This window comes from Lupinus angustifolius, chromosome LG08, assembly GCF_001865875.1.
Source record: "Lupinus angustifolius cultivar Tanjil chromosome LG08, LupAngTanjil_v1.0, whole genome shotgun sequence".
In the NCBI taxonomy this organism is placed as follows: Eukaryota; Viridiplantae; Streptophyta; class Magnoliopsida; order Fabales; family Fabaceae; genus Lupinus; species Lupinus angustifolius.
The window spans coordinates 15,593,327-15,619,079 of record NC_032016.1 but is presented as its reverse complement, the minus strand read 5'-3'; the positions used below and the strand labels follow the sequence as shown (position 1 = coordinate 15,619,079).

The 25,753-nt window shown below is 34.6% G+C and overlaps 2 protein-coding genes across 3 annotated transcripts; one reads left to right on the top strand and one right to left on the bottom strand.

The window, feature by feature from the left end:
* On the top strand, nt 2,126-13,754 carry LOC109354904 (vacuolar protein sorting-associated protein 35B-like). 2 transcript variants are annotated; one of them, XM_019597710.1, is made up of 23 exons: nt 2,126-2,319; nt 2,431-2,527; nt 2,639-2,762; nt 2,900-3,088; nt 4,544-4,631; nt 4,841-4,897; nt 4,991-5,080; nt 5,193-5,315; nt 5,723-5,797; nt 5,902-5,961; nt 6,530-6,646; nt 6,741-6,980; nt 7,053-7,118; nt 7,324-7,413; nt 7,504-7,593; nt 11,067-11,156; nt 11,375-11,443; nt 11,870-11,950; nt 12,036-12,143; nt 12,689-12,792; nt 13,059-13,172; nt 13,257-13,513; nt 13,550-13,754. In XM_019597710.1, the coding sequence occupies exons 1-22, from the start codon at nt 2,224-2,226 to the stop codon at nt 13,465-13,467; spliced, it is 2,379 nt and encodes a 792-aa protein (XP_019453255.1). In that variant the 5' UTR covers nt 2,126-2,223; the 3' UTR covers nt 13,468-13,513; nt 13,550-13,754. The 2 variants fall into 2 exon arrangements, with proteins under 2 accessions (XP_019453255.1, XP_019453254.1); XM_019597709.1 differs by having other exon boundaries at nt 13,257-13,754.
* Nucleotides 20,772-21,746, bottom strand: LOC109354159. Its single transcript, XM_019596507.1, has one exon. It carries the CDS (start codon nt 21,679-21,681, stop codon nt 21,133-21,135), a length of 549 nt encoding a protein of 182 aa, XP_019452052.1. The 5' UTR covers nt 21,682-21,746; the 3' UTR covers nt 20,772-21,132.

Below are 25,753 nucleotides of genomic sequence, written 5' to 3'. Positions count from 1 at the left end.
ACATGTTAAATCCAACCAAATATACTTAAACTCAGTACCTTGTGATATGATATGATACATAATTGTTACCTCTACAAGGTTTATTTATCTCTTGTTAAGCTTACACTTTATAAACCATAGTTATAAAAACCGTTTCGTACCGGCCGGTTCAACCGGAAAACCAGTGAACCGGGCCCCTAACCGGTACGGTACAGGTGTTGAACCGGCCAAGTATCAAAACCGGTCAAAACCAGTGAACCGGCCGGTATTTTACTAAACCGGCCGGTTTATACACATATTTTTTTTTTTTTTAAAAAACTTAAAAACTTAAAAATCAATTACAAGGTGACCCATCTTTCCAACTCTTCTTCAACCCTTTTCAAGGCACATACTTCCAAGACATATTTAGATTACATCTTTTGGTTCCGTAACATTCGTGTGTAATCTCAGTGACATATGTGTAATCTTGGAGTACTGTCTGAAGATAGGATTTGGTAGAAAAGTATAATATTCATATGAGACAACTTTGACGTAAATATGAAAACTCCAAATTTATTTGTTTTGTAGAGTGAGTTGTGAACTTATGTCATTTATTTATATTTTGTGGTTGTTAAGTGATACTTTTGGATTGATATATGTTTTTTAATTTAGACTTTGAATTTGTTAAAGACTTAAAGTTGTTTATTTATGTGAATTTTGAGTAGATTATAAATATGAATTATAAATTTGAGTATCTACCTATTTAGTACCCTGACCGGTTTGATAACCGGTATAGTTTTAACAACAGTGTTATAAACTCATTCTTATTTCATCATTGTATTTTTTAAATTTGTTACATCATTTATAATTTCTTATTTAATTTCTCTGCAGATTCCGTTTAGAAATATCATCTTGAAAGAGCATCCACAGTAGAAGTGGTTTTTTTATTAGAGAAATTACCAAGCATAATATATTTGTTGTTCCACAAAATATGTCAATCCATGTGATACTTGAAAAATACTTAATTATTAGACTTTTAAATTATAAAATACATTTTCTCAACCAATCATAATAAGTGATACATAGATTAATATATTTTTTTGAAATAACACGTACACTCACTTACCTACGCCCAAACGTATTTTTATGAAGTAAATCATTGAAGCTCACATTCCTTTAATTTCTACCTTGTTAAATAAATGTAGTCTAACTTGTTTGTCATTCTAAAAATTATACATAAATGAATCTAATTCTTTTACATGTGTAGATGATGATGTTGCTTATAATATATGACTTCATTTGAGTTTGAAAATACTTTACACATAATGAAAGAGAATATGTATGTATTGATAATATATATCATAAAAGTTCGTTTAATATTAATAATATATGTATTTTTGTCCAACAATTATATGCTATGGATTTTAATGAGCAAGAGAGAAGATTAATTTGATATGTCAATTTCAACATTTTATTCTTGGTGTTATTAAGTCATTCAAGTTTGAAAAACTCTCAACCATATGTTGTTAGTCATGTCTTGTTTTATCAAATTGTTGTCTTATCTTAACTATTGTGGTTCAGTTAACATAAATATCATTTTCAACAATGAAAACAACCAAACAAAATTAGGTAGGAAAATAGAAGATGAATTTATTGCATACAACATAGTGATTAATATTGAAAAGGAAATAAATAATTTTTTTACCACATATGTAATTAATTAACGTGTAATTAAATATTATTGCCCTTCCTAACGTTTAAGTTAAATCCGCCACTCTTACCAAGCCAACTTGCATTACAATACTGAATCATCCCAAAGCTTAAAGTACGAGGATTCCTAATGCTATTGCCATCTGCAATCAAAGCTATTCAACCGGGCAATTTCATCCATTTGCAAATTCGAATAAGATTTTGATATGTCTTAAAGACCATCGCAAGTAACGAATAAACGCATGCTACTTGAAACAAGCTAATTAATTAATAAGTATTGGTAATCTCATTACTCATTATCATATCACTGTTTCATACTCTCCAACACAAATTTATATTTATTTAAGTGAGTACAATATCTAACTTTCTCGTAGGTATAAAGGAATATATATAAAAACAGATATTAAATATTAAATTATTATATTGTAGTGTGGGAAGCCATCATCGTCACCAGAGATTCAACGCTTCATCAAAAACCCCAGCCTCTGGAATAAACATTATTCGGTGAGCGATCTCCATAGTTATATATAAATCAATTGGAACTTGGAACAGAAAATGTTAGCACGTGGAATAATCGAAGATGAAGAAAAATGGCTCGCAGAGGGTATTGTTGGAATTCAACACAACGCATTCTTCATGCATCGCGCTCTGGTTCATATCTCTATATATATTTCAATTCTCAACAAACAATTCCATCACATATTCTCCATTTTCCAAACCCTAATCCCCATTTCACTCACCAATTTCATTCGCATTTCGCAGGACGATTCCAATCTCAGAGACGCGCTCAAATACTCTGCTCTGATGCTATCTGAGCTTCGAACTTCTAGACTCTCACCTCACAAATATTATGAACTATGTAAAAAATTTCTTCATTCATAATCATTTCATATATATGTTGTTCTTACGTGTATTTGTGCTTAGCTTTCAATTTAATTGTTCATTCGGATTTGTGTTCTGTTATGTTAAGATATGAGAGCATTTGATGAACTTAGGAGGCTGGAAATGTTCTTTAAAGACGAAAGTAGGCACGGTGTTTCTATAGTTGACCTCTATGAGCTTGTACAGCATGCTGGAAATATATTGCCTAGATTGTAAGTGGTTTTCGTACGAATCGGTTAAACCTTTTTGCTTTAATTGAATAACTTGAATGGTTATGCAGTTTTTGTAGACAGCTGTGATGTGTTTCTGTCTGCATGTGAATGTCGAGTCTTGTTAATTTTACTGCCAGGTATCTCCTTTGCACTGTAGGATCTGTTTACCTCAGATGTAAAGATGCTCTTGTAAAGGATGTTCTTAGAGATCTAGTGGAAATGTGTCGTGGTGTTCAGCATCCAATTCATGGCCTATTTTTGAGGAGTTATCTTGCCCAAGTTAGTAGAGATAAGTTGCCTGATATTGGCTCCGAGTATGAAGGAGGGTAAGACTATTACTTGGTTGTTACTTGTTATGGTAATTCATTTATAGGTTTTGGGTATCTATTTAGTGTTCTTCTATCTTTTTAATATAATATCAGGTAGTAGATAGTAACTAGATGGTTACTAAAAATATTTTTGTTTGTACATATGGAATGTAAGTCTAGTGAGAAACACATAAACAATAGCTTAGAGGTAAAAGTTAAAGATCATACCATATAGGGTTATTAATTGCGCATGGTAGTGCTACTATCATAGCCTAGTCATGATGCACAGTGTGCCGTGTTGCATTTTTGTGGAGCGGTTTTTCGCGGTCAATACTGATTTGGGGTTTTTTCTGTTTCGTGTTCCTTATTCTCAAATTTTACCCTCTCTAACTCAGAAAATCTAAATTTTCCTGTTCTACTGTTCTCTTCTTTCTATATATGTGTGTGTGTGTGATGAGAGATATATTTATACCATGAGTAAGTGTTAATATATCTATATGTTCTTGTTTTATATAAAAAAATCTCTATTTTTTTCCTACTTTATCTTGTCAAATCTCAATTTTATCCTCACTCAAACTCAATAGATCTCAATTTTACCTCTATTGAAACTAGTTTTTCCATTGAGTTAGTCATTCTTCTTCCTTGCACAAAAACCAGTGCTTAGACCTTCTTCCTCGTACTAACCCATAACACATGCAGTTTCACACCTTTCTGCACTCACAATTGCAAGTTCTTAACCTTCTATGCTCACAAATGTATGTTTGAAACCTTTTATCCTCACCACTGACAATGCAAGTCCTCGTCCTTGTTTCAGTTTTATCCCAGCAGAGCCCACACTCATAGCAGTCTACACCTGTTTCATCTCTCTTCACCATGTTTTGGCAAGTTTGCTGCATCCCTCACTTGTTTTATTCAGCTTCTTGTTCTATTCCAGCTTTCTCGGCCAAGCCACCACTGTATTGTTATGGTTTTTGTTTTTACTAACTTACTAATATTTATTATGCTTCACATTAATGGTAACCATGTCTTTAGAAATTATAAGTTTTTGTCAATGGTTGGTATGTGTATGAAAAGTTGTTTTCTATGCTATCTTCACCATAGTGGCCACCCTGCTATCCACTATACCACTATAGCATTTTTGGGGTCTGCCATTTGATGGAGAAGACCATTTGAAGCCCCAATAAGAATAGCATTTAGGTGGGCGGCAACCTAATAGCTAGACATAGAGGAAGACCAAGAAAAACTATCGGTGAAACACTAAAAAATACTTGGATTTTAAATAATCATTTTGAAGACACGGTTTATGACAGTACACATTGGTGCTGTTTGGTCCATGTAGCCAACTCCAACTAATAGGAAAAGGCTTTCTTGTTGTTCTATGTACCTTCTTTCAATTTTTTATTTTTTGGGTGATGTGTTTTGGTGAACAAGAGTTAAACAGTAGAATTGAATGGTGCTGCTGTTTCTGTGCAGGGATTCTGGAAGTGTGATGGACGCTATTGATTTTGTTCTACAGAATTTCACAGAAATGAATAAGCTTTGGGTTCGGCTGCAGCATCAGGTTTACTGAACATCTTTTACTCTTATCTACTTTTATCTTATGAGATGCATAGCCCCATAGTACTTGCATGCCATATCCATAGAGGTAAATATAAATCATGAGAACATGATTTCTGGCCATGCAGGTGTTATGGTGCTTGTGATTTGTGAATCATGCTTAATCTATTGCGATCCTGAGCTGAGGCCTTCAATTGGCTTTATGGTATGCAGGGACCTGGTCAGATAAGAGAGAAGAAGGAAAAAGAAAGGAATGAGCTTCGCGATCTTGTAATATATAAATATGATACTATCACCTGATGAAGCAGTATGTTATATATTTTGATAGATAAGTTATGTGATTTTCTTTTCTCAAATTATTAGGTTGGAAAGAATCTTCACGTTCTCAGTCAGATAGAGGGTGTGGACCTTGAAATGTACAAAAATACTGTCCTTCCAAGTGTCTTAGAGCAGGTCAAATAAAGTACTTTTTCTCCCCCTACAAATAATTTCCCCCGTACTCTAAGCCTTAATATTATAATGTGCTTTCTAATTATTTCTCAACTGGCTAATTTGGCTTGAGCAGGTTGTCAACTGTAAAGATGAGCTTGCCCAATTTTATCTCATGGAGTGCATAATCCAGGTTTTTCCAGATGAGTACCATTTGCAGACTCTTGAGACACTGTTAGGTGCTTGCCCCCAATTGCCGGTGGGTAAACATGATTGAATTTGGACCTTGAGGTTAAATGAGAGGGAGAGGTTTTGAATACGTATGCTTAATTTGAATATGTCCCAGATAGGGTTTTGTTGTTATTTATGAATTTAGGCATTTAGGAATTGTGAGTTTGTGACTACTGACCTCTTGAATTAGATCATGATAACACTTATTAACACCTTGAATTAAGTGGTGTAAAAAAATTGCTGACTTGATGGCAGTGGGTCATTCACGTGTCTTTCCTTTAGAATATATATGGGGAATCTCTTATAACTGACGAGGTAACTAGTTAAGCAATGCAATAGATTTTCATAGATTGATTCTCTCTTTTTTATCTCTGATTTTCATTAAGTAGAAAATGATTTCTCTCTCCTCTATGACTGAGTTGATTGTCTTTGCAGCCAACAGTAGACCTCAAGACAGTGTTATCCCAGTTAATGGACAGGCTGTCAAATTATGCTTCCTCAAATGTTGATGTAAGTCCTCTTATGCACCTTACTGTAATGTAAGTTAAGCTTCCATTCTATCATCGATAAAAAAGTTAAGCTTCCATTCATTGTTGATATCATCTCTGAATCAGGTATTGCCCGAATTTCTCCAAGTGGAAGCATTTACCAAATTAAGCACTGCAATAGGCAGGGTAAGCTGGCTTTTCTTGAGTTTGCAAGTTTTACTTAATCCTGTTTTGGGAGAACTACAAAAAAGATTTTTCTGATAAATCTATGGACAGTGAAGGACCAAAAGTTGTAACACAAAAGGGCCTTTCCCCTTTTATGGGGTTAAATGACTTCCTACCTGGTATTCTCTTTTGTAATTTAGTATTAAAATAAAACCTAACTGATTCATATAGGGGCAAAGGGCTCCTTACATTCCTGTAGCACGGTTTTTTTGTTATAATTATTTTTCTTATTTTAAATATTTATGAATTAATCTGTTCAGAAGTTCTACGATTTGGCCGCACAGTGTTGAAAGTAGTTTCAATTAAAAAGTTAACCCTCATGGTTGTTCTAGGTATATAACTCATAAAGTGGATGCTACGTAGTTGTGCCATCTTGGTTTGTGGTAGATCTTCTGTGTGATAGGATAAGTACTTCATGACTTTTGTATGATCAAGACAAAACGTAAATTCTTTGTGCCTTTCGATTATGATTTTTACTGTATGGAATATGAATTTGCAATTCAAGACCATGACCTGCATTTGCCTGCAGGTAATAGAAGCACAGGTTGATATGCCTATTGTCGGAGCAATAGCTTTGCATGTCTCTCTTCTTACATTTACTCTCCATGTTCATCCTGATCGGCTTGATTATGTGGACCAAGTGCTGGTATATCACTTTTCAACCTGATCTGATGTTTTTTACAGGGCATTGACAAGGACTCGCATTTAGCTTAGCTGCATCTTCTCTGGAATTTATGCAGGGATCATGTGTCAAGAAGCTTTCAGGAAAGCCAAAGCTTGATTACAATAGAGCAACAAAGCAAGTTGTTGCACTTTTAAGTGCTCCACTGGATAAATACAATGATATTGTGACTGCCCTGACCCTTTCTAATTATCCTCGCGTAATGGATCATCTTGATAATGAAACAAATAAAGTCATGGCCATGGTTATTATCCAAAGCATTATGAAGAATAACACTTGCATCTCTACTGCTGATAAGGTATGATACTTTGCCGTTGGTTCAACATGACAAGTTTAGCTCCTTGTAACAGTGTTCAATATGCTTTTGTAGGTTGAAGTGTTATTTGAATTATTAAAAGGGCTTATTATGGATTTGGATGGAGCAGCTATGGATGAGGTGTGCCTTAGAGTTTTATTTTGTTGGCCATTTTCAGTTTTGCTTATAAGTACACAATGCTGTATGACACCTGTAAATTTTGAACTGTTTATTTAAAAATTCTTTAAATGGCAAAACACTAAATATTTCTATACTTATTTCCTAAAATAAATATAATATTTTCTCAAGCTCACCCAATTTCAATATTTTTTCATCTTATCCATAGGTTGATGAAGAAGATTTCAGCGAGGATCAAAATTCTGTTGCTCGTGTCATACACATGCTTCATAATGATGACCCAGAAGAAATGTTTAAGGTAACTACATGTGTGTTCAAAGTCAAATTGAATTCATCTGGAGTTTTTTCTATTACTACTATATATAACTCATGACTCACTGGCCTTCAGATGATAAGTGCCGCAAAGAAGCATATTATGAGAGGAGGACCAAGGCGCCTACTTTTTACAGTTCCCTCTCTTATATTTTCAGCACTTAGGGTATCTTTCTTCCCTTGACTCTTTTGCTTTCCTTTCATCTCTACTATATATATCATGCTTCTTAGTTGAATTCTATATGGTGGTGGAGCGATAATCATTTGAATTGAGTTATCAGATCTTGTCAGCTCCATAATAAAGTACACATGCACCGGAGTCTAGTACATATACAGAGTAAAACATCATATTGGTCCTCCAAAGATACAATGGCCACCAAGTTAGTCCTCCAAAGAAAATGGCCACCAAATTAGTCCCTACTCCCTAGAAGGACCAATGTGGTGGCATTATAAACTTCCGGGACTTATTTAGTGGCCATTTTCTTTGGAGGACTAACTTAGTGGCCAATGTATTATGTATCTTTGGAGCTTGTGAAGTATTCTGTTAACATTTACAAGAGTTTGGACTATGGCAATATGAGTACCATTTGCAGACTCTTGAGACACTGTTAGGTGCTTGCCCCCAATTGCCGGTGGGTAAACATGATTGAATTTGGACCTTGAGGTTAAATGAGAGGGAGAGGTTTTGAATACGTATGCTTAATTTGAATATGTCCCAGATAGGGTTTTGTTGTTATTTATGAATTTAGGCATTTAGGAATTGTGAGTTTGTGACTACTGACCTCTTGAATTAGATCATGATAACACTTATTAACACCTTGAATTAAGTGGTGTAAAAAAATTGCTGACTTGATGGCAGTGGGTCATTCACGTGTCTTTCCTTTAGAATATATATGGGGAATCTCTTATAACTGACGAGGTAACTAGTTAAGCAATGCAATAGATTTTCATAGATTGATTCTCTCTTTTTTATCTCTGATTTTCATTAAGTAGAAAATGATTTCTCTCTCCTCTATGACTGAGTTGATTGTCTTTGCAGCCAACAGTAGACCTCAAGACAGTGTTATCCCAGTTAATGGACAGGCTGTCAAATTATGCTTCCTCAAATGTTGATGTAAGTCCTCTTATGCACCTTACTGTAATGTAAGTTAAGCTTCCATTCTATCATCGATAAAAAAGTTAAGCTTCCATTCATTGTTGATATCATCTCTGAATCAGGTATTGCCCGAATTTCTCCAAGTGGAAGCATTTACCAAATTAAGCACTGCAATAGGCAGGGTAAGCTGGCTTTTCTTGAGTTTGCAAGTTTTACTTAATCCTGTTTTGGGAGAACTACAAAAAAGATTTTTCTGATAAATCTATGGACAGTGAAGGACCAAAAGTTGTAACACAAAAGGGCCTTTCCCCTTTTATGGGGTTAAATGACTTCCTACCTGGTATTCTCTTTTGTAATTTAGTATTAAAATAAAACCTAACTGATTCATATAGGGGCAAAGGGCTCCTTACATTCCTGTAGCACGGTTTTTTTGTTATAATTATTTTTCTTATTTTAAATATTTATGAATTAATCTGTTCAGAAGTTCTACGATTTGGCCGCACAGTGTTGAAAGTAGTTTCAATTAAAAAGTTAACCCTCATGGTTGTTCTAGGTATATAACTCATAAAGTGGATGCTACGTAGTTGTGCCATCTTGGTTTGTGGTAGATCTTCTGTGTGATAGGATAAGTACTTCATGACTTTTGTATGATCAAGACAAAACGTAAATTCTTTGTGCCTTTCGATTATGATTTTTACTGTATGGAATATGAATTTGCAATTCAAGACCATGACCTGCATTTGCCTGCAGGTAATAGAAGCACAGGTTGATATGCCTATTGTCGGAGCAATAGCTTTGCATGTCTCTCTTCTTACATTTACTCTCCATGTTCATCCTGATCGGCTTGATTATGTGGACCAAGTGCTGGTATATCACTTTTCAACCTGATCTGATGTTTTTTACAGGGCATTGACAAGGACTCGCATTTAGCTTAGCTGCATCTTCTCTGGAATTTATGCAGGGATCATGTGTCAAGAAGCTTTCAGGAAAGCCAAAGCTTGATTACAATAGAGCAACAAAGCAAGTTGTTGCACTTTTAAGTGCTCCACTGGATAAATACAATGATATTGTGACTGCCCTGACCCTTTCTAATTATCCTCGCGTAATGGATCATCTTGATAATGAAACAAATAAAGTCATGGCCATGGTTATTATCCAAAGCATTATGAAGAATAACACTTGCATCTCTACTGCTGATAAGGTATGATACTTTGCCGTTGGTTCAACATGACAAGTTTAGCTCCTTGTAACAGTGTTCAATATGCTTTTGTAGGTTGAAGTGTTATTTGAATTATTAAAAGGGCTTATTATGGATTTGGATGGAGCAGCTATGGATGAGGTGTGCCTTAGAGTTTTATTTTGTTGGCCATTTTCAGTTTTGCTTATAAGTACACAATGCTGTATGACACCTGTAAATTTTGAACTGTTTATTTAAAAATTCTTTAAATGGCAAAACACTAAATATTTCTATACTTATTTCCTAAAATAAATATAATATTTTCTCAAGCTCACCCAATTTCAATATTTTTTCATCTTATCCATAGGTTGATGAAGAAGATTTCAGCGAGGATCAAAATTCTGTTGCTCGTGTCATACACATGCTTCATAATGATGACCCAGAAGAAATGTTTAAGGTAACTACATGTGTGTTCAAAGTCAAATTGAATTCATCTGGAGTTTTTTCTATTACTACTATATATAACTCATGACTCACTGGCCTTCAGATGATAAGTGCCGCAAAGAAGCATATTATGAGAGGAGGACCAAGGCGCCTACTTTTTACAGTTCCCTCTCTTATATTTTCAGCACTTAGGGTATCTTTCTTCCCTTGACTCTTTTGCTTTCCTTTCATCTCTACTATATATATCATGCTTCTTAGTTGAATTCTATATGGTGGTGGAGCGATAATCATTTGAATTGAGTTATCAGATCTTGTCAGCTCCATAATAAAGTACACATGCACCGGAGTCTAGTACATATACAGAGTAAAACATCATATTGGTCCTCCAAAGATACAATGGCCACCAAGTTAGTCCTCCAAAGAAAATGGCCACCAAATTAGTCCCTACTCCCTAGAAGGACCAATGTGGTGGCATTATAAACTTCCGGGACTTATTTAGTGGCCATTTTCTTTGGAGGACTAACTTAGTGGCCAATGTATTATGTATCTTTGGAGCTTGTGAAGTATTCTGTTAACATTTACAAGAGTTTGGACTATGGCAATAACTTCAACTTTAGAGTCTGGAGGTTTTATACTTGTGATTTAATGGTTAAGCCTCCTATTTTTTTTTATTTTTATGACCTTGAGATAGATTTCATTATGTAAAATTATATAAGTAATTAGGTTTATAAAAGTATAGGGAGTTCTGTAGTTTGAATTGGATGTCCTCGAGGCAACAAGGACTGAAAATATTTATCTTCTTAAATTGTACGCTGCGCCGTATAATTGGGAGTTTACTTCTTGAGAATTATATGCATATGCATGAAGAACTGAACTCTTTCTTGGTCTACTTTTGCCTTAATTATATCATGTTTTGCTGCAGTTGGTCAGGCAATTGCAAGGGCAGGATGGAGATGTAGCGGGAGAAGAAGTTCCCACTAGACCCAAAAAAATATTTCAACTTTTAAATGAGGTGATTTTAAATGTATAATGTTAGTGTAGAAAAATAATTTAGTTTCTCTTTATAAGCCCATGAAGTTGTACAACTAAAAAATATTCTTGAAAAAGCTATTGTGGGCTATTTTTGCCTGAGTCTATCTGCGTACCGCGTAATGTATCATGTCACTTCTGATATTTATTTAAGACTTTATGCACCACATGTTGTTTTTAATAACTGTTTTTTTATTACAGATCATTGAAGCTCTTTCTTCTGTATCATCTCCTGAACTGGCCTTGAAACTATATCTGCAATGTGCTGAGGTATGCTTGACCCTCCAAACTTAAATGATCAAATTGTTTTTCTTTTATTTTTCCCTTTATTCCCAATCAGCTCTCTGAAATGTAGTCCCAGAAGAGGGGATTGCAGATGAAGTTTGAGCTTGAAAAGTGGTTATCTACCAGACTACCATCTGAACTTAATTGTGGGGCATAATTTATTTATTTTTCCAGATTGAAGGTTTACCTCTTTAGTCTAAGTGGGGAAATGATTTTTAAAGGTTTGGCTCAGACAGGACTTAGCTATAATCACACCGCTACTAACTTCAATGTTTTTCTGACTATACCAAAAAAAGGTTTTCTGACAGCATCATATTACTCTATCCTGACCATGATAAGTCTCATTTTAGCACAACTGTTTCAGTGACTAATTCTTTTAATCCTTCTTTTGGTTTGTTTTGTGATAACCAGGCTGCTAATGACTGTGACCTCGAGCCTCTTGCTTATGAGTTTTTCACTCAGGCATTTCTATTATATGAAGAAGAAATTGCGGTAATTATTAGTACAACATTCTGTTTTAAGATTTTCTGTGACTAAGAAGTTCCATTAACCTACTTGTTTCTTAATAATGGTTTAGGACTCTAAAGCCCAGGTGACCGCAATACATTTAATTATTGGGAGTCTTCAGAGGATGAGTGCCCTTGGTGTTGAGAACAGGGATACATTAACACACAAGGCCACAGGGGTATATTGCTGTTGACTTGTTTTCCATTTGTATTCCTTCTTCTTTTTCTTTTTAAGAATCTGTTTTGATGAGCAGTATGGAAATCATGAAATGAGAAAGATGGGAACGGCAGTTCCTCTTTTTTTAGGGTTAAAAAGTTTTTGGGAGGAAAAGGAATGTGAGGGCAACCATTCGACTCCTCTCCCTCGAACTAAGCTACCTAAAAAGGTTCATTGGGATTATATTGAAATGTCAAACTTAATAATCATTTCCCTCTATCTCTCTTCAATAATCAGCCATACATGGGGAAGGTGAATGCTTTTTTACCCCTTTATTAATCAACTGTACATCTACCCTCGCCAGACCCACTAGAAGTGGAGCCTAGTGCAATGGGTAACCCCTTTTTTTCCCTTTTATATTTTATTCCATTTCCCAATAATTCCACATGAAATATGTGGTGAGTTTTCTAAAGAAAATGGCCTAGATAAATGCTGTCATGGCAACTGTTATTGACCTTTTATAATGTATTCATGCCAAACCTAAAATGGTATTCTGTCTTTCCTCAGTATTCAGCAAAGCTTTTGAAGAAACCTGATCAGTGCCGAGCAGTTTATGCATGCTCACATCTCTTTTGGGTTGACGATCAAGATGGTATTAAGGATGGAGAAAGGTATGCTAGTAAAGTAGGGTGATTTGATTGTTTCGGTGCATCAATGCCTTTGCATGTATTTTTCCGGAAGTAATGAGCTCTTTTATTCGATGTATAATTGAAGATCACGAATTGTTTATGCGTCTGCATAATTTATCCAATTTAATTACTGTAGTATATATTTTTTGCCTAGAACTTTACGCTATCAACTAGTGTCTTCATATTGACATTTTTCTTGTTTTCTGTTTTTTCCTTTTATTTGGGGATTTGTTTATGTTTGATTATAGGGTATTGCTTTGCCTTAAGCGAGCATTAAGGATTGCAAATGCTGCTCAGCAAATGGCCAATGCAACAAGGGGTAGCAGTGGTCCAGTAACGCTTTTTGTTGAAATACTGAACAAGTTAGTTATCCATAATGTATAAAACCATGGATGCTTGGTATATCATTTCATTGTTTTCTTACTTACAGAATAATTTTGTTCCAGGTACCTTTACTATTTTGAGAAAGGAAACTCTCAGATCACTAGTGCTACCATCCAGGGGCTAATAGAACTAATCACCACTGAGATGCAAAGTGACTCTCCATCAGCTCTACCAGTTTCAGATCCTTTCTTTACCAGCACATTGCGGTACATTCAGTTCCAAAAACAGAAGGGTGGTATAATGGGGGAGAAATATGATTCTATCAAGGTCTAAATCCTTGTTTTGCATGACGTATCCAAGATGCGCAAATGTAAAGTTACGCAAAAATAATAGTGTAGTTCGTCAGTCCATCATTTGTACATTGCATTGTTTGTGGTGTCAAGGTCATCTTACAGGACAATTAGCATTTGTGGTTTAATGTTTCATAAAAAAAAACATGTAATCTGAATGTATCTATTTTGCTCTTCAATGCTTTAATCAAGTGTTCCTGCTAAAGGGTGAAATATCTCATGACGTTTCTTTGTAGTGGAGTTGAGTTGTACTATCAAATTTGAATTTATATTGCTATTCAACTAATATGATTTTGGAACAAACTATTAGAGCATTATTATTGTTAGTTTTCCTCTTTATTTATTTTTCTATTTTTAAATGTGTTCTACAAACTTTAAGCAATCTGATACTAAGTCCCTCGAGCAAAAAGTATAATTGATAACAGTGCACCAGGGTGGCCTATAAGAAAATGGTTTTAATGGTATGGGTAGGTTGAATATAGCAGCATTTAAGTTGTTACTATTTGGATAATGCAGAGGACCACTGTCAACAACAATCTTGTATACTATCTGGATGACTATGAATCCTACTGGGTTATAACATTGTGGTTACAAATTCAAGAAAAATGATAGATACACATCACTTCAAATAAACCTAACTTAAAGTATGCCCTATCTTAAGGGAATGAAGTGATGGGAGTGATGAGAGGAAGTATGTTGCTACAATTACTCCAAAATCAATGTCTTTAATACCGGTGATCATCCCCTAAAATTTAGGGTAACCTTAAGCTAGTAGTTCATCTCTCTCTCTTTTTAATTAATTAAGGCCCTATGATTCGTTCACTTCATCTTCCAGTTTGATGGACATTTACCTTGTTTTAAGGCTTAAATGCAAACTCCCATCTTTTACTCCATCCATTTTATATTAATGATATTTAGTCCCCAACTTTTCAGTTTGTGAACTATTAATCCTTTTATCCATGTTCAATCAATATTTTTATATGCAGTATGTTGGCAGAGTCTCTTAATGGGTTTACGAGTGTCTTGAAAAATAATAAGTAGAGAGATGCACAATTTAGCCCTCAACATTAATAGTAGTCATAATGTTGGAGAAAAGGCAGTGCCTTATGCACTGTGAAAGAAGAAGAAACAGAAAGATTGAAGAAGGATGCAGAGAAGGATGAGTTAGAATTAGGTGAATGATAGTTGAGGAAGAAAGGAAGAAGTTGTTCAATGAATTTCACTCCATGTATTTCATCAAAGTGTTACAATGCCTTTTATAGTAATTCAGCACCCAACTAACTAAACTACTTTTTGAATACTTTCCTAATATAGAAACTAACTAACTAATCATTCTAACACTCCCCCTTAATTCTAAACTATTTATTACAAGCATACCACACTTAACAACCTCCTCAACATTCTAAACCTTTCAATCTTGACAGATTTTGTCATCAAATCTGCAATTTGAAATTCAGTGTTGCAATATTTCAAATTGATCTTGCCTTTCTCAACTTGATTTCTAAGAAAATGATACTTCCTCTCTATATGCCATGACCAACTGGATTTCTGGCCAAATTAATTGCTGATTTGTTATCAACAGCAAGCTCAACACTGCCTTCAAAGCCAATCATCAATTCATCAAGTAAGGAACTTAACCACAAGGCTTGACAAGCAGCATGACAAGCTGCAACATACTCAGCTTCACAAGTAGAAAAGGGCAACAATTTCTTGCTTCTTTGAACACCAAGATACGGGTGAGCCACATAGCATGAACACATAACCCATTGTACTCTTTCTCTCAAGCAAATCAGCAGACCAATCTGAATCAAAATAAGCAGAGAGTTTCAGCTTGCATTTCTCTGAGTTTTTGGAGAAGAAAACTCCAAATTCGAGTGTGCCATTGAGATATCTCAGGATTCTTTTAGCTGCTACAAAATGAGATTTCCTTGGATCACTCATGAATCTACTTACCAGGCCAACACTGAATGAAATTTCAGGTCTGGTGTGACAGATGAATCTCAAACATCCAACCATCTGCCTGAATTCTGTGCTATCTATAGCAGGTTCATTGGCACACCTATCTAGCTTTAAGCTTGGCTCTGCTGGTGTCTCAGCTGAGTTGCAATTGGTCATGTTGAACTTCCTCAGAACATCCTGAGTATACTTCCTTTTATGCATAAAAATTTCTCCATCAATCTGTTTGAATTCTATGCCCAAGAAGTAGGAGAGTCTGCCTAGATCAGACATTTCAAATTCTGACTTCAGGTTCTGCTTGATCAATTCAACACCATCTGAGTTACTTCCAGTAATGAGGAGGTCATCCACATATAAGCAGATGATGAAGACATGGCTATTTCTTAAGCACTTTACATAGACACCATGCTCCACTTCACATTTACTGAATCCTGTTTTTTGGAAGAATGCATCAATTCTTTTATTCCAAGCTCTTGGAGCTTGTCTCAACCCATATAAAGCCTTTTTTAATCTATAGACTTTGTCTTCACTGCCTCTAATCACGAATCCAGGAGGTTGTTTGATGTAGACTTTCTCATCAAGTGATCCATTTAAGAAGGCTGATTTTACATCAAGTTGCCACATCTCCCAATTATTCTTAGTTGCCAATGCTACTATCAGTCTAATTGTTTCAATTCTGGCTACAGGTGCAAATACCTCAGAGAAATCAATACCTTCCCTCTGCATGAAGCCTTTTGCTACCAACCTTGCTTTGTGTTTGCCAACAGAACCATCTGGGTTGAGCTTTGTCTTGAAAACCCATCTTACTGAGATTGGCTTGTGATCCTTAGGGAGATGAACCAATTCCCAAGTTTCATTCTTGACAATTGACTTGATTTCTTCATCCATAGCTTTCCTCCACACTTTGCTATTGAAGGCTTCATCAATTGAGATAGGCTCAGTATCTGCAAAGAGAGCCATGTATTGAACAAGATCTCCTTCATTTGTGAGAAGATTATCAGGTAGGATTTCACAATCCCTTAGTCTAGCTGGTAGATTCCTCATCCTAGGGGGCCTGCTTGCATCACTAACATTTGTTCCAGTCTCTGAGTGTGTTTCATTTTCATCTTGATTCATGATTTCACCTGGCATGAGACCACTAGGATTCCATTCTAGTGGAACTTGAACTGTTGATGTTGCCTTTGTCTGTTTTTCAACCCAATTGCTTGCCTCATTAAAGTGCACATCCCTGCTGAACAGAACTTGATTAGTGTTGGGATTAAACAGTTTATAGGAACCTGTTGGGTGATACCCTACAAATATTAGTAGTTCACTCTTGTCATCTAATTTCCCTCTCCTCTGGTCAGGGATATGTCTATAACAAGCTGATCCAAAGATCCTGAAATGAGTGACATAGGGCTTCCTTCCAGACCAGACTTCTTCAGGTACTTTAAACTCAAGTTTCTTGGTTGGGCAATGGTTGAGAATATGTGTTGCTGTTGTTGCAGCTTCACCCCATAGGCCATGTGTGAGATTCTTGGATTTCAGCATACTTCTAACCATGTTAAGAATGGTTCTATTCCTCCTCTCAACCACACCATTGTGTTGAGGAGTATAAGGTGCAGTCACCTCATGCAGGATTCCATCCTCTTTACAAAATACTTCAAATTCCTTGGATGTGAATTCGCCCCATCCATCAGTTCTCAACACTTTAATTGATCTCTCTGATTGTTTTTCAGCCATACACTTGAAGGTTTTGAAGATACTAAATACCCCACTTTTGAGTTTGATGAGGTATAACCAGATTTTCCTACTAAAATCATCAACAAATGTGATAAAATATCTATTTCCCCCAAGTGAGGTAGTCTCAAAGGGACCACATACATCAGAGTAAACAATGTGCAAGAGGTTGTTAGCTCTTGAGGCAGTAAATTTGCCAAATGATGACCTTGGTTGCTTGCTGATTTGGCAATAGTCACAGATTCTACTTGGTATCTGAATTGAGGGCAAGCCAAGGACCTTGTCCTTTGCTTTCATGAGCCTAATGTCTTTGAAGTTCAGATGGCCCAATCTCATGTGCCATAGCCATACATCTTCACTCAAAGTCTCAGTACCAAGACATTGAGACTCTATAGCATTGAGGTTTACCTGGAATGTTCTGTTTTGAGTCAGGGGAGCTTTGATGATCTTCTTTCTGGTAGAGTCAAAGATCTCAAGTTCACCATCTTGCATACTCACAGAGAATCCTTTTTCCAATAGCTGGCCAAGACTGATCAGATTGTGACTCATGTTTGGTACAAAGAGTACCTCAGAAATCAAGGCATTCTTGCCATCTTTTCTTTTGATCACCACATCACCAATTCCTTCTGCTTGGATAGTTCTATTGTCAGCAAACTTCACCCTGCTTTTCTTGCTGGAATCAAAGTTGACAAGCCACTCTCTGTGTCCTGTCATGTGGTTGGAGCATCCAGAATCCACATATCATATTTCTTCACTTTTGTTGCCTTGGCATGTAGTCATCATTAGCATAATTGGTGAATCATCATCAGCAAACTCATTGTCTTCCTTCACCATATGAGCTTCATAATGTTGTTGCCTGTTATGAGCATCTGAGTGTCTTGGTTGAGATTGGCACTCAGAAGAGAAATGGCCCATCTTACTGCAGTTAAAACATTTTACTCTTCTTTTGTCAAATTTCTTCCTTCCTCCTCTCCAATTGCTACCACTTCCTCTCTTTGAATAACTTGATGCTTGATCAAGATCAGTTCTTTCTTGGTCTTGATTTCCTGAATTGCCAAGGTTCTTTCCTCTGAAGTCTCTTCCCTTTCCTCGGTTTCTTTCATAATTTCTGCCAAGTTGTCTCCCCTCCTTGAAGGTTTGAGCTTGCAGAGCTTGGTTAACTTTCTCAGTTGACCTCTCAATGAGCCTTTGCTCATGAGCCTCGAGGGACCCCTGAAGATCTTCCAACTTTAAGTCTTCAAGTCTCTTTGATTCTTCTATAGCAACAACTATGTGATCAAAGTTGGGGGTAAGAGTTCTTAGGATTTTTTCTATAATAGCTTGATCAGCTATGTTTTCACCACATGCTTTCATCTGATTTGTGAGGCAAATTATCCTGTTGAAGAATTGGGCAATCTTCTCATTCAATTCCATCTGCATTAACTCATATTGTCTCCTCATAGTTTGGAGTCTAACTTTCTTTAGTTGCTCTGCTCCCTTGTTGCACTTTTCCAGTATCAGCCATGCTTCTTGTGATGTTTGAGCTGAAGCAATCTTCTCAAAGTGTGCTTCATCAACACATTGGTGTAGAAGACACATAGCCTTGCAATCTTTCCTCTTGTTCTCCTTGTAAGTCACTCGTTCTTGTTCTGATGGATCTGCATTCAGTTGGGAATAGCCGAGCTCAACAATCTCAGCAATTTCTTGAAATCCCATGATTGCCTTCATTTGAATGTTCCATCTATTCCAATTCTTTCCATCAAGAACTGGTAGGCTTGCTGGGAAGCTTGTGCTTGTGTGGCCCATTGAGGTGAAGGTGAGGAGGAAGAAGAGAATGATGAGTGACTTATGATTGATCTACCTGATGCTCTTGATACCAGAATTTGTTAGAGAAAAGGCAGTGCCTTATGCACTGTGAAAGAAGAAGAAACAGAAAGATTGAAGAAGGATGCAGAGAAGGATGAGTTAGAATTAGGTGAATGATAGTTGAGGAAGAAAGGAAGAAGTTGTTCAATGAATTTCACTCCATGTATTTCATCAAAGTGTTACAATGCCTTTTATAGTAATTCAGCACCCAACTAACTAAACTACTTTTTGAATACTTTCCTAATATAGAAACTAACTAACTAATCATTCTAACACATAATTCATACATGAAGACAAATGAATAATAGCATATAAATTGAAAAGTTGAGGGACTAAATGTTATCAAAAGAAAATGGAGGAACTAAAATCACACCATTACAGAAGATGAGGGACTAAAAGTCCCTTTTTAGTATAATCTGCAGACTCTTTCCTCAAACTTTTGAATTTCAATGTGTCAAAAATACCATATTTTATCAAACCGTCTTTCAATAAAAAAATAAGATAAAATTTATGTTATGTGAAAATTAAGCAAATATTGGATGTCCAACTACTAGCTATATTTCCTGCAAACTTCACTTGCATGTTTCATTAGATTCTATTAAATGGGATTATGACTTATTATAAGGAACGATCAATTATTTCATCGGGTATGTTTATAACTTTTTAGATTCGTTTTTGTTAAAACTAGCCATGAGATTTGTAATTATTAGGAATGAGGATTGAGTAGTGGAAACAAGAAGGAATAGGTCGGGGACAAAGTTTAGAGGTAAACTGGTATTAATTGTAAAGTTCAGAAAGAAATTAAAGAAATTGCAACATTCTGCAGTAAAGAACTAATTATAGACTTTGTCCTTTATCTTATCTTCGGGTTCATATAACGGAGTACATATAATGTCTCATTTTTGTACCATTAATTTTTACTAATCAAAAAAATTATTTAAGTTAAAATTATAATTGTTAAATGTTTTTTTAACCAATTATATTTTTTTTGGCATATAGAATATCACAAAATAATGGGATGACTCCCACATATAACTATTAACTATGAACAGATAAACAATTTGTTATATGAGTAGCATATCACGTTTCATGCTCTTACATATATACCATGCCTTACGTCAGTTTAAGTAGCGAAGGCCATCATTCTACATTTATTCAGAAATAGAAATACAAAGAACTCATTAATGATCTTCTTTATCACCATTTTCTTGCTGTAGACTAACAAATTGTGGGACAAGATCCTCTCTCTCATAATTTTCCAATCCTCTTGTTACAGATACTAAACTTCATAAAATAATATTAAAATATTAATTTCTGTTTTTTTTTTCTAATTAATTTGGGAATAAGTAAGACATATGACTCTCAACCCAATTAGAATAGATATTAAATGATGACCTATTGTCTCATATTGTATCTGAATTCCTGTATAACACTAATGAAAAATCTATATCAAAAAATTAAATATTCATTATTTTTTATATTTTTTGTTGTAGATTACATAAATTTGATTTGATAGTATACCATTGTTTACACTTCCTACTTTGGAATTAGCCTCACATGGCTGCCTATTTTAGCGACCTTCCTAATGAACTTATGGTTTTCGTCAAAAGAATATAGCCTATTATATATATAAGCAACAATAAAAATTTAAGCAAGGGACTGCGCAAAATTGGTAGAAGTTCCACACAGGTGCAGTTTTCTTCTTAGTCGGTTTTACTTTCTTTGAATGACAGAAGAAAATTACACCCAAAAGAAATAATCAGAACATATCATAACTGATATAATATTATATTATATATCTAGAAGAACTTCACGTCATTTTTGTGCAACCCTAATTAAAAGATATAGGTGCCACAAAAATTCAGCACAAACAAAAACAAAATACATAAAGGAAAATAACATAGAAAGAAATTGAAATCAGGATATCAATCGATTGATAAAATGAATTGATCTTGATTACTAGATTGATGAAACATGATTCTTGAACTGTTGCACACTATTTTGTTTACACCAGTTTTAATTATTAACGTGAATTTGTTGAGTCGTGAGAGTTGTTAAAATATGAAGGTTTTTTAGAGTTTCTGAAACCGCAACCATTCCTAATACAAGTTTTGGGATCAACGCAATTTCACAGAAGGCCGAGAAGTCGCCGAAGATGGTCTGTTGCTCCTGTATCAACAGGAGTACTTGTTTCTTTGTTGCAACTGAACTTTGATTTCACAGAAAAATTTGGAAGTGGCAAGCTACTTGGTGGTGGAGACAGATTGAACACCAAATCTTCAGAAAACAAGTCCATGTTTTTTCCATTGCTTGAGGTATGCTTTGTTGATTTCAGTGATATGAGAGACAAGTCATGTCTACTTCTGTTTCTCCGACCCTTAACACTTTGGAACATCATAAGCTGATGCTGAATAATTGGTGAAACATTGGGCAAAGGAAGAAGAGGTGGTTGCTTTTTATGTTGATATGATGAAGAAGAAGAAGAAGAAAGTGTATTATTTGGATATTGAGGAGGAGAATTTAAAAGACCTTCATAGGTGTTAAAGTTCTCATAGGGATTGGAACTGATGAATTTACTTCTTGTGTTTTTCTTTGGGAATTTGATTCTGTTTTGGTTGTTCGTAGCAAAGTTATTTGTCTTATGATCCCTTGGGTAAGGTGTCAAAACAGCTTCCATTGGACAAAGAGAAAGTGAGATAATAATTTCTTCTTCAAAACTAAGTGAAGAGTGCCTACAAAAAATTGTGAATTAGGTAGTGAAAACAATAGTAATATCACGAGAAAACAACTATGTGAACAAATATATATTGTATCATAAAATTATGGATACTACGTGCTATGATATTTTTATGATAAGAGACCCTTTATTTATGTACTATAAATGCACATGCATGTACCTTTTTATATGTTTCAAAGTTAGGTATTTTTATTTGGGACGGTGTATATGCATGCATGTATGAAGAAAAATAGAGAGGAAAAGATAGAATATGAGGATCACTTAGAAAATTACCGACAACCGCTGTGGTCGGTTACCTCCTCCAAGACCGAGGAAAGGATACAGTATCTTTTGGGCGGCAACCGCCACTGTATTGAGGTCCGTTGGATTATCTTCAATTAGAAATAAATAGCCCTAGAAAAGAGAATCATTGTTGATACAAAAATTTCTCTTAAAATGTTAGGTGAGATAGAAAGTTTAGGAGAGAAAAAATAATATATTGACATTATATAAGTTTGGTAGACTATTATTGTATCATTCACCATTCAAATTTAATTGTTATTTGCTCTTTAAAAATGTAAATTCAAATAAATAATAGATGATGTAATAACTATATATAAATATTTATACTAACAGTACATATTACTCATAGAGTTTATGAATAGATATAATTAATAAGTGATATTTAAATGTATGCTTATACGTCCAATTCAATACTATAGTTCAATGCTACCAATTGATTCGGTCTTTGTTTATTCTTTTAATATTGCCATGTTTAGTTTTTTGTAAAGATTTTTTTAGTATTTTAAGGGAATTAAGAAATGTGGTTAACTACATCAGCATCATTAAATTTGTTAACAATTAGTTGTAGTACAAAGTCATTTAAATTTTCTTCCCATTCAACTAATTAATGATTTTCTCTTTCCAATCAATTTATTCATCAACATTTTAGTAACAAAATCAATTAACTTTCATAATACTACTCTGAAACTTGTCTTATACAAAACACCAAAACAATAATAGAAGGTTAGGGCACAATATTATCATATCCGATCCTATGTATATATATGTATATTATATTGACATTGACCTTAGCTCTCATCAGGGTTAATGGTGTAATTTTCAATCTAAAAACACATTGTGTTTTGTTTTTCTATCCAAATAGTATTGGATTTAATTAAATGTATTTGAACGTGGAATCTTTTGTATGATTAATCTATCTATAATATATATATATATATATATATATATATATATATATAAATTAATAATACATGTTTGTTTTTAAAGTAAGACCTGGATTTAAGTCTCATCTACCAAAAAAAACCTTTTGCATGTGTGTTAGACAAAAATAAAAATAAAATATATTTGGTAATCAATCTGTCAACATATTATTAAATGATAGCATAAAATTTTGAAAGCTTTAAGAAGTGATAATAGATTATTTTACACCAAAATTAGATATTGTAAATTAGTATCATGTGCACCAACAGAAATAATTTTTTAGAATTGATAATAAGTTATATGAATTTTAAAAGGATTAGTATCCTACACATCATTAGATGTTATTTTATGTGAGAATGAGTATGTGATTTTGCATGTGATATATTTTCTTCATTTTGACAATAGATAAATTTTATTTGGAGTAAAATCACTTCCCAAATGTTGCTTATATGAATTGAATTTTAGACTTATTAATTTTTTTACTTGTGTTTATACATGTAAATATTATATTATTTTCAATATAATTAATAAAATATTTTTTAATATATCTATGATTAAATTTAAAAAACTATTAAGAAATTTTCTTTAATAGCAGATCTGTTATTAAGTATGATTGCATGGGTTCCTACTTGATTAGACTCTAAGGAAATTTGGTGCAAAGAAAAAATAATGTGTATTGTCATTTTAGTTAATCGGATTTATTGGACTAAGCTCATAAGAAATTAAGAACCAAATGACAAGCTTGACTTAATATTGAATCATTGGCAGCTTTTTGTAGTTTATTATGTGAGAAAACAATCGAGGAATGAAGAACTTTCTTGAGTAAGGAATAGTCTTACGTCCAACTTATTTTAATCAACCGCATAAGAAGAGGAAAAAAACTATGGAACTCAAATCTTATGTACTCTCCCACCTTATAGCCATAGAATATGCTAGATGGAAACAAAAAACAACTCATTACTCAGATCCATCAACATCTATGCATTGGTGAATGGTGATGGGATAGAGTTAAAATCATTGCATGATTTTTATTATTATTCTTAAAAAGATGGTGTATCCATGTTTGCAGTATGCAACAGAGACGAGCAATAGGAAGATAAGAAGTGCACAATGGCAATGAGATTTGAAGAAGAAATATGAAGGAAGAAGAAAACTCAAGAAAGCATTCAATGAATATGCCTTATACTCTTTATTGATCTTTCTTCAATGAATATACCAAAGCAGAACCAGTTTATATATACTAACTGGTTCCTAACCGAAAAGAAGAAGAAAAAGAGATACTTTCTAAAAGAGGAAAAACTGCCAAAACTAAAAACAGAATTAACAACCAAAAATTACCCAAAAAGGAAAGTTACAAAATAACTAAAAATAAAGACTCTAAGATATATTTTGTTGAGTAATTTTTTGACCCATTCTCCCTTTCTTCTCCTTACATTCACAATTTAACACGCCTCCACAAGCTGTACCATGGATATTAGACATTCCAAGCTTGCCAATGAGACGATTAAAAACCCCTTTATGAAGAACTTTGGTTAAGCAATCTGCCAACTGATTTTCTGTAGAAATAGGAAGAAGATGAACCTCTCCATCTTGAACTCTTTCTCGAATTGAATGACAATCAATTTCGATATGCTTTGTTCTTTCATGGAAAACGGGATTAGCGACAATGTGAAGTGCAGATTGATTGTCACAATAGAGCATGATGGGAGTGACATGATCAATTTGCAAATCAGGCAGTAAGTAACTAAACCATCTTGTTTCACATCCAGCCAAAGCTAAAGCACGATACTCTGCTTCTGCAGAGGATCTAGATATAGTTTTCTGTCTTTTATTCTTCCATGAAATCAAGGCATTTCCAATGAGAAAACAAAACCCTGTGATAGATCTTATAGTATCAACACAAGTACCTCAATCTGAGTCACTGAAACCAGTCAGCTTTGTTGTGTTCTGAGTTGGATAGAAGAGCCCTTTTTCAGGGTTATGTTTGAGATATCTTACTATCCTCAACCCAGCCTCATAATGTGCATCAATAGGTTTGGCTAGAAATTGACTTAGGTGGCTTACTGAATAAGAAATATCTGGCCTGGTGTGAGTAAGATAGATTAGTCTTCCAATCAATCTCCTGTATTTCCAAGGGTCAGTTAGGAGATGACCACAATTTCCAAACAGTTTGGTGTTTGGATCCATAGGTGTTGACCAGGGCTTAGAACCAAGAAGCCAAGTGTCATTCAGCAGATCCAATGTGTATTTTCTTTGACATATGTTGATGCCCTTTGATGATCTAGCCACTTCTATTCCAAGAAAGTACTTTAGCTCTCCCAAATCCTTAATGCTGAATTGTTTGTTCATAAATGACTTAAGCTGAGTGATTTCCTCCAAATTATTCCCTGCAACCATTAAGTCATCAACATATACAAGAATTGCAGTAAAACTGTTATTGGCAAATTTTGTAAACAAAGAATAGTCAGCTTTGGATTGAGTGTACCCGAATTTTGTCAAGATGCAGGTAAGCTTTGCATTTTATTGCCTGCTGGCTTGCTTTAAGCCATAGAGAGATTTCTGTAATTTGCAAACCAAGCTTGAATCTTGCACATACAAACCCAGAGGGGGCTTCATGTACGCTTCTTCTAGCAAGTCTCCATGCAAGAAAGCTGTGTTTACATCCATTTGGTGGATGTGCCAGTTTTTAATAGCGCATGTAACAAGCAAAGTCCTAATTGTTTTCATTTTGACAACAAAGCTAAATGTTTCAAAATAGTCTAGACCTGCAGTTTGGTTGTAACCCTTAGCAACTAGTTTAGCCTTGTAT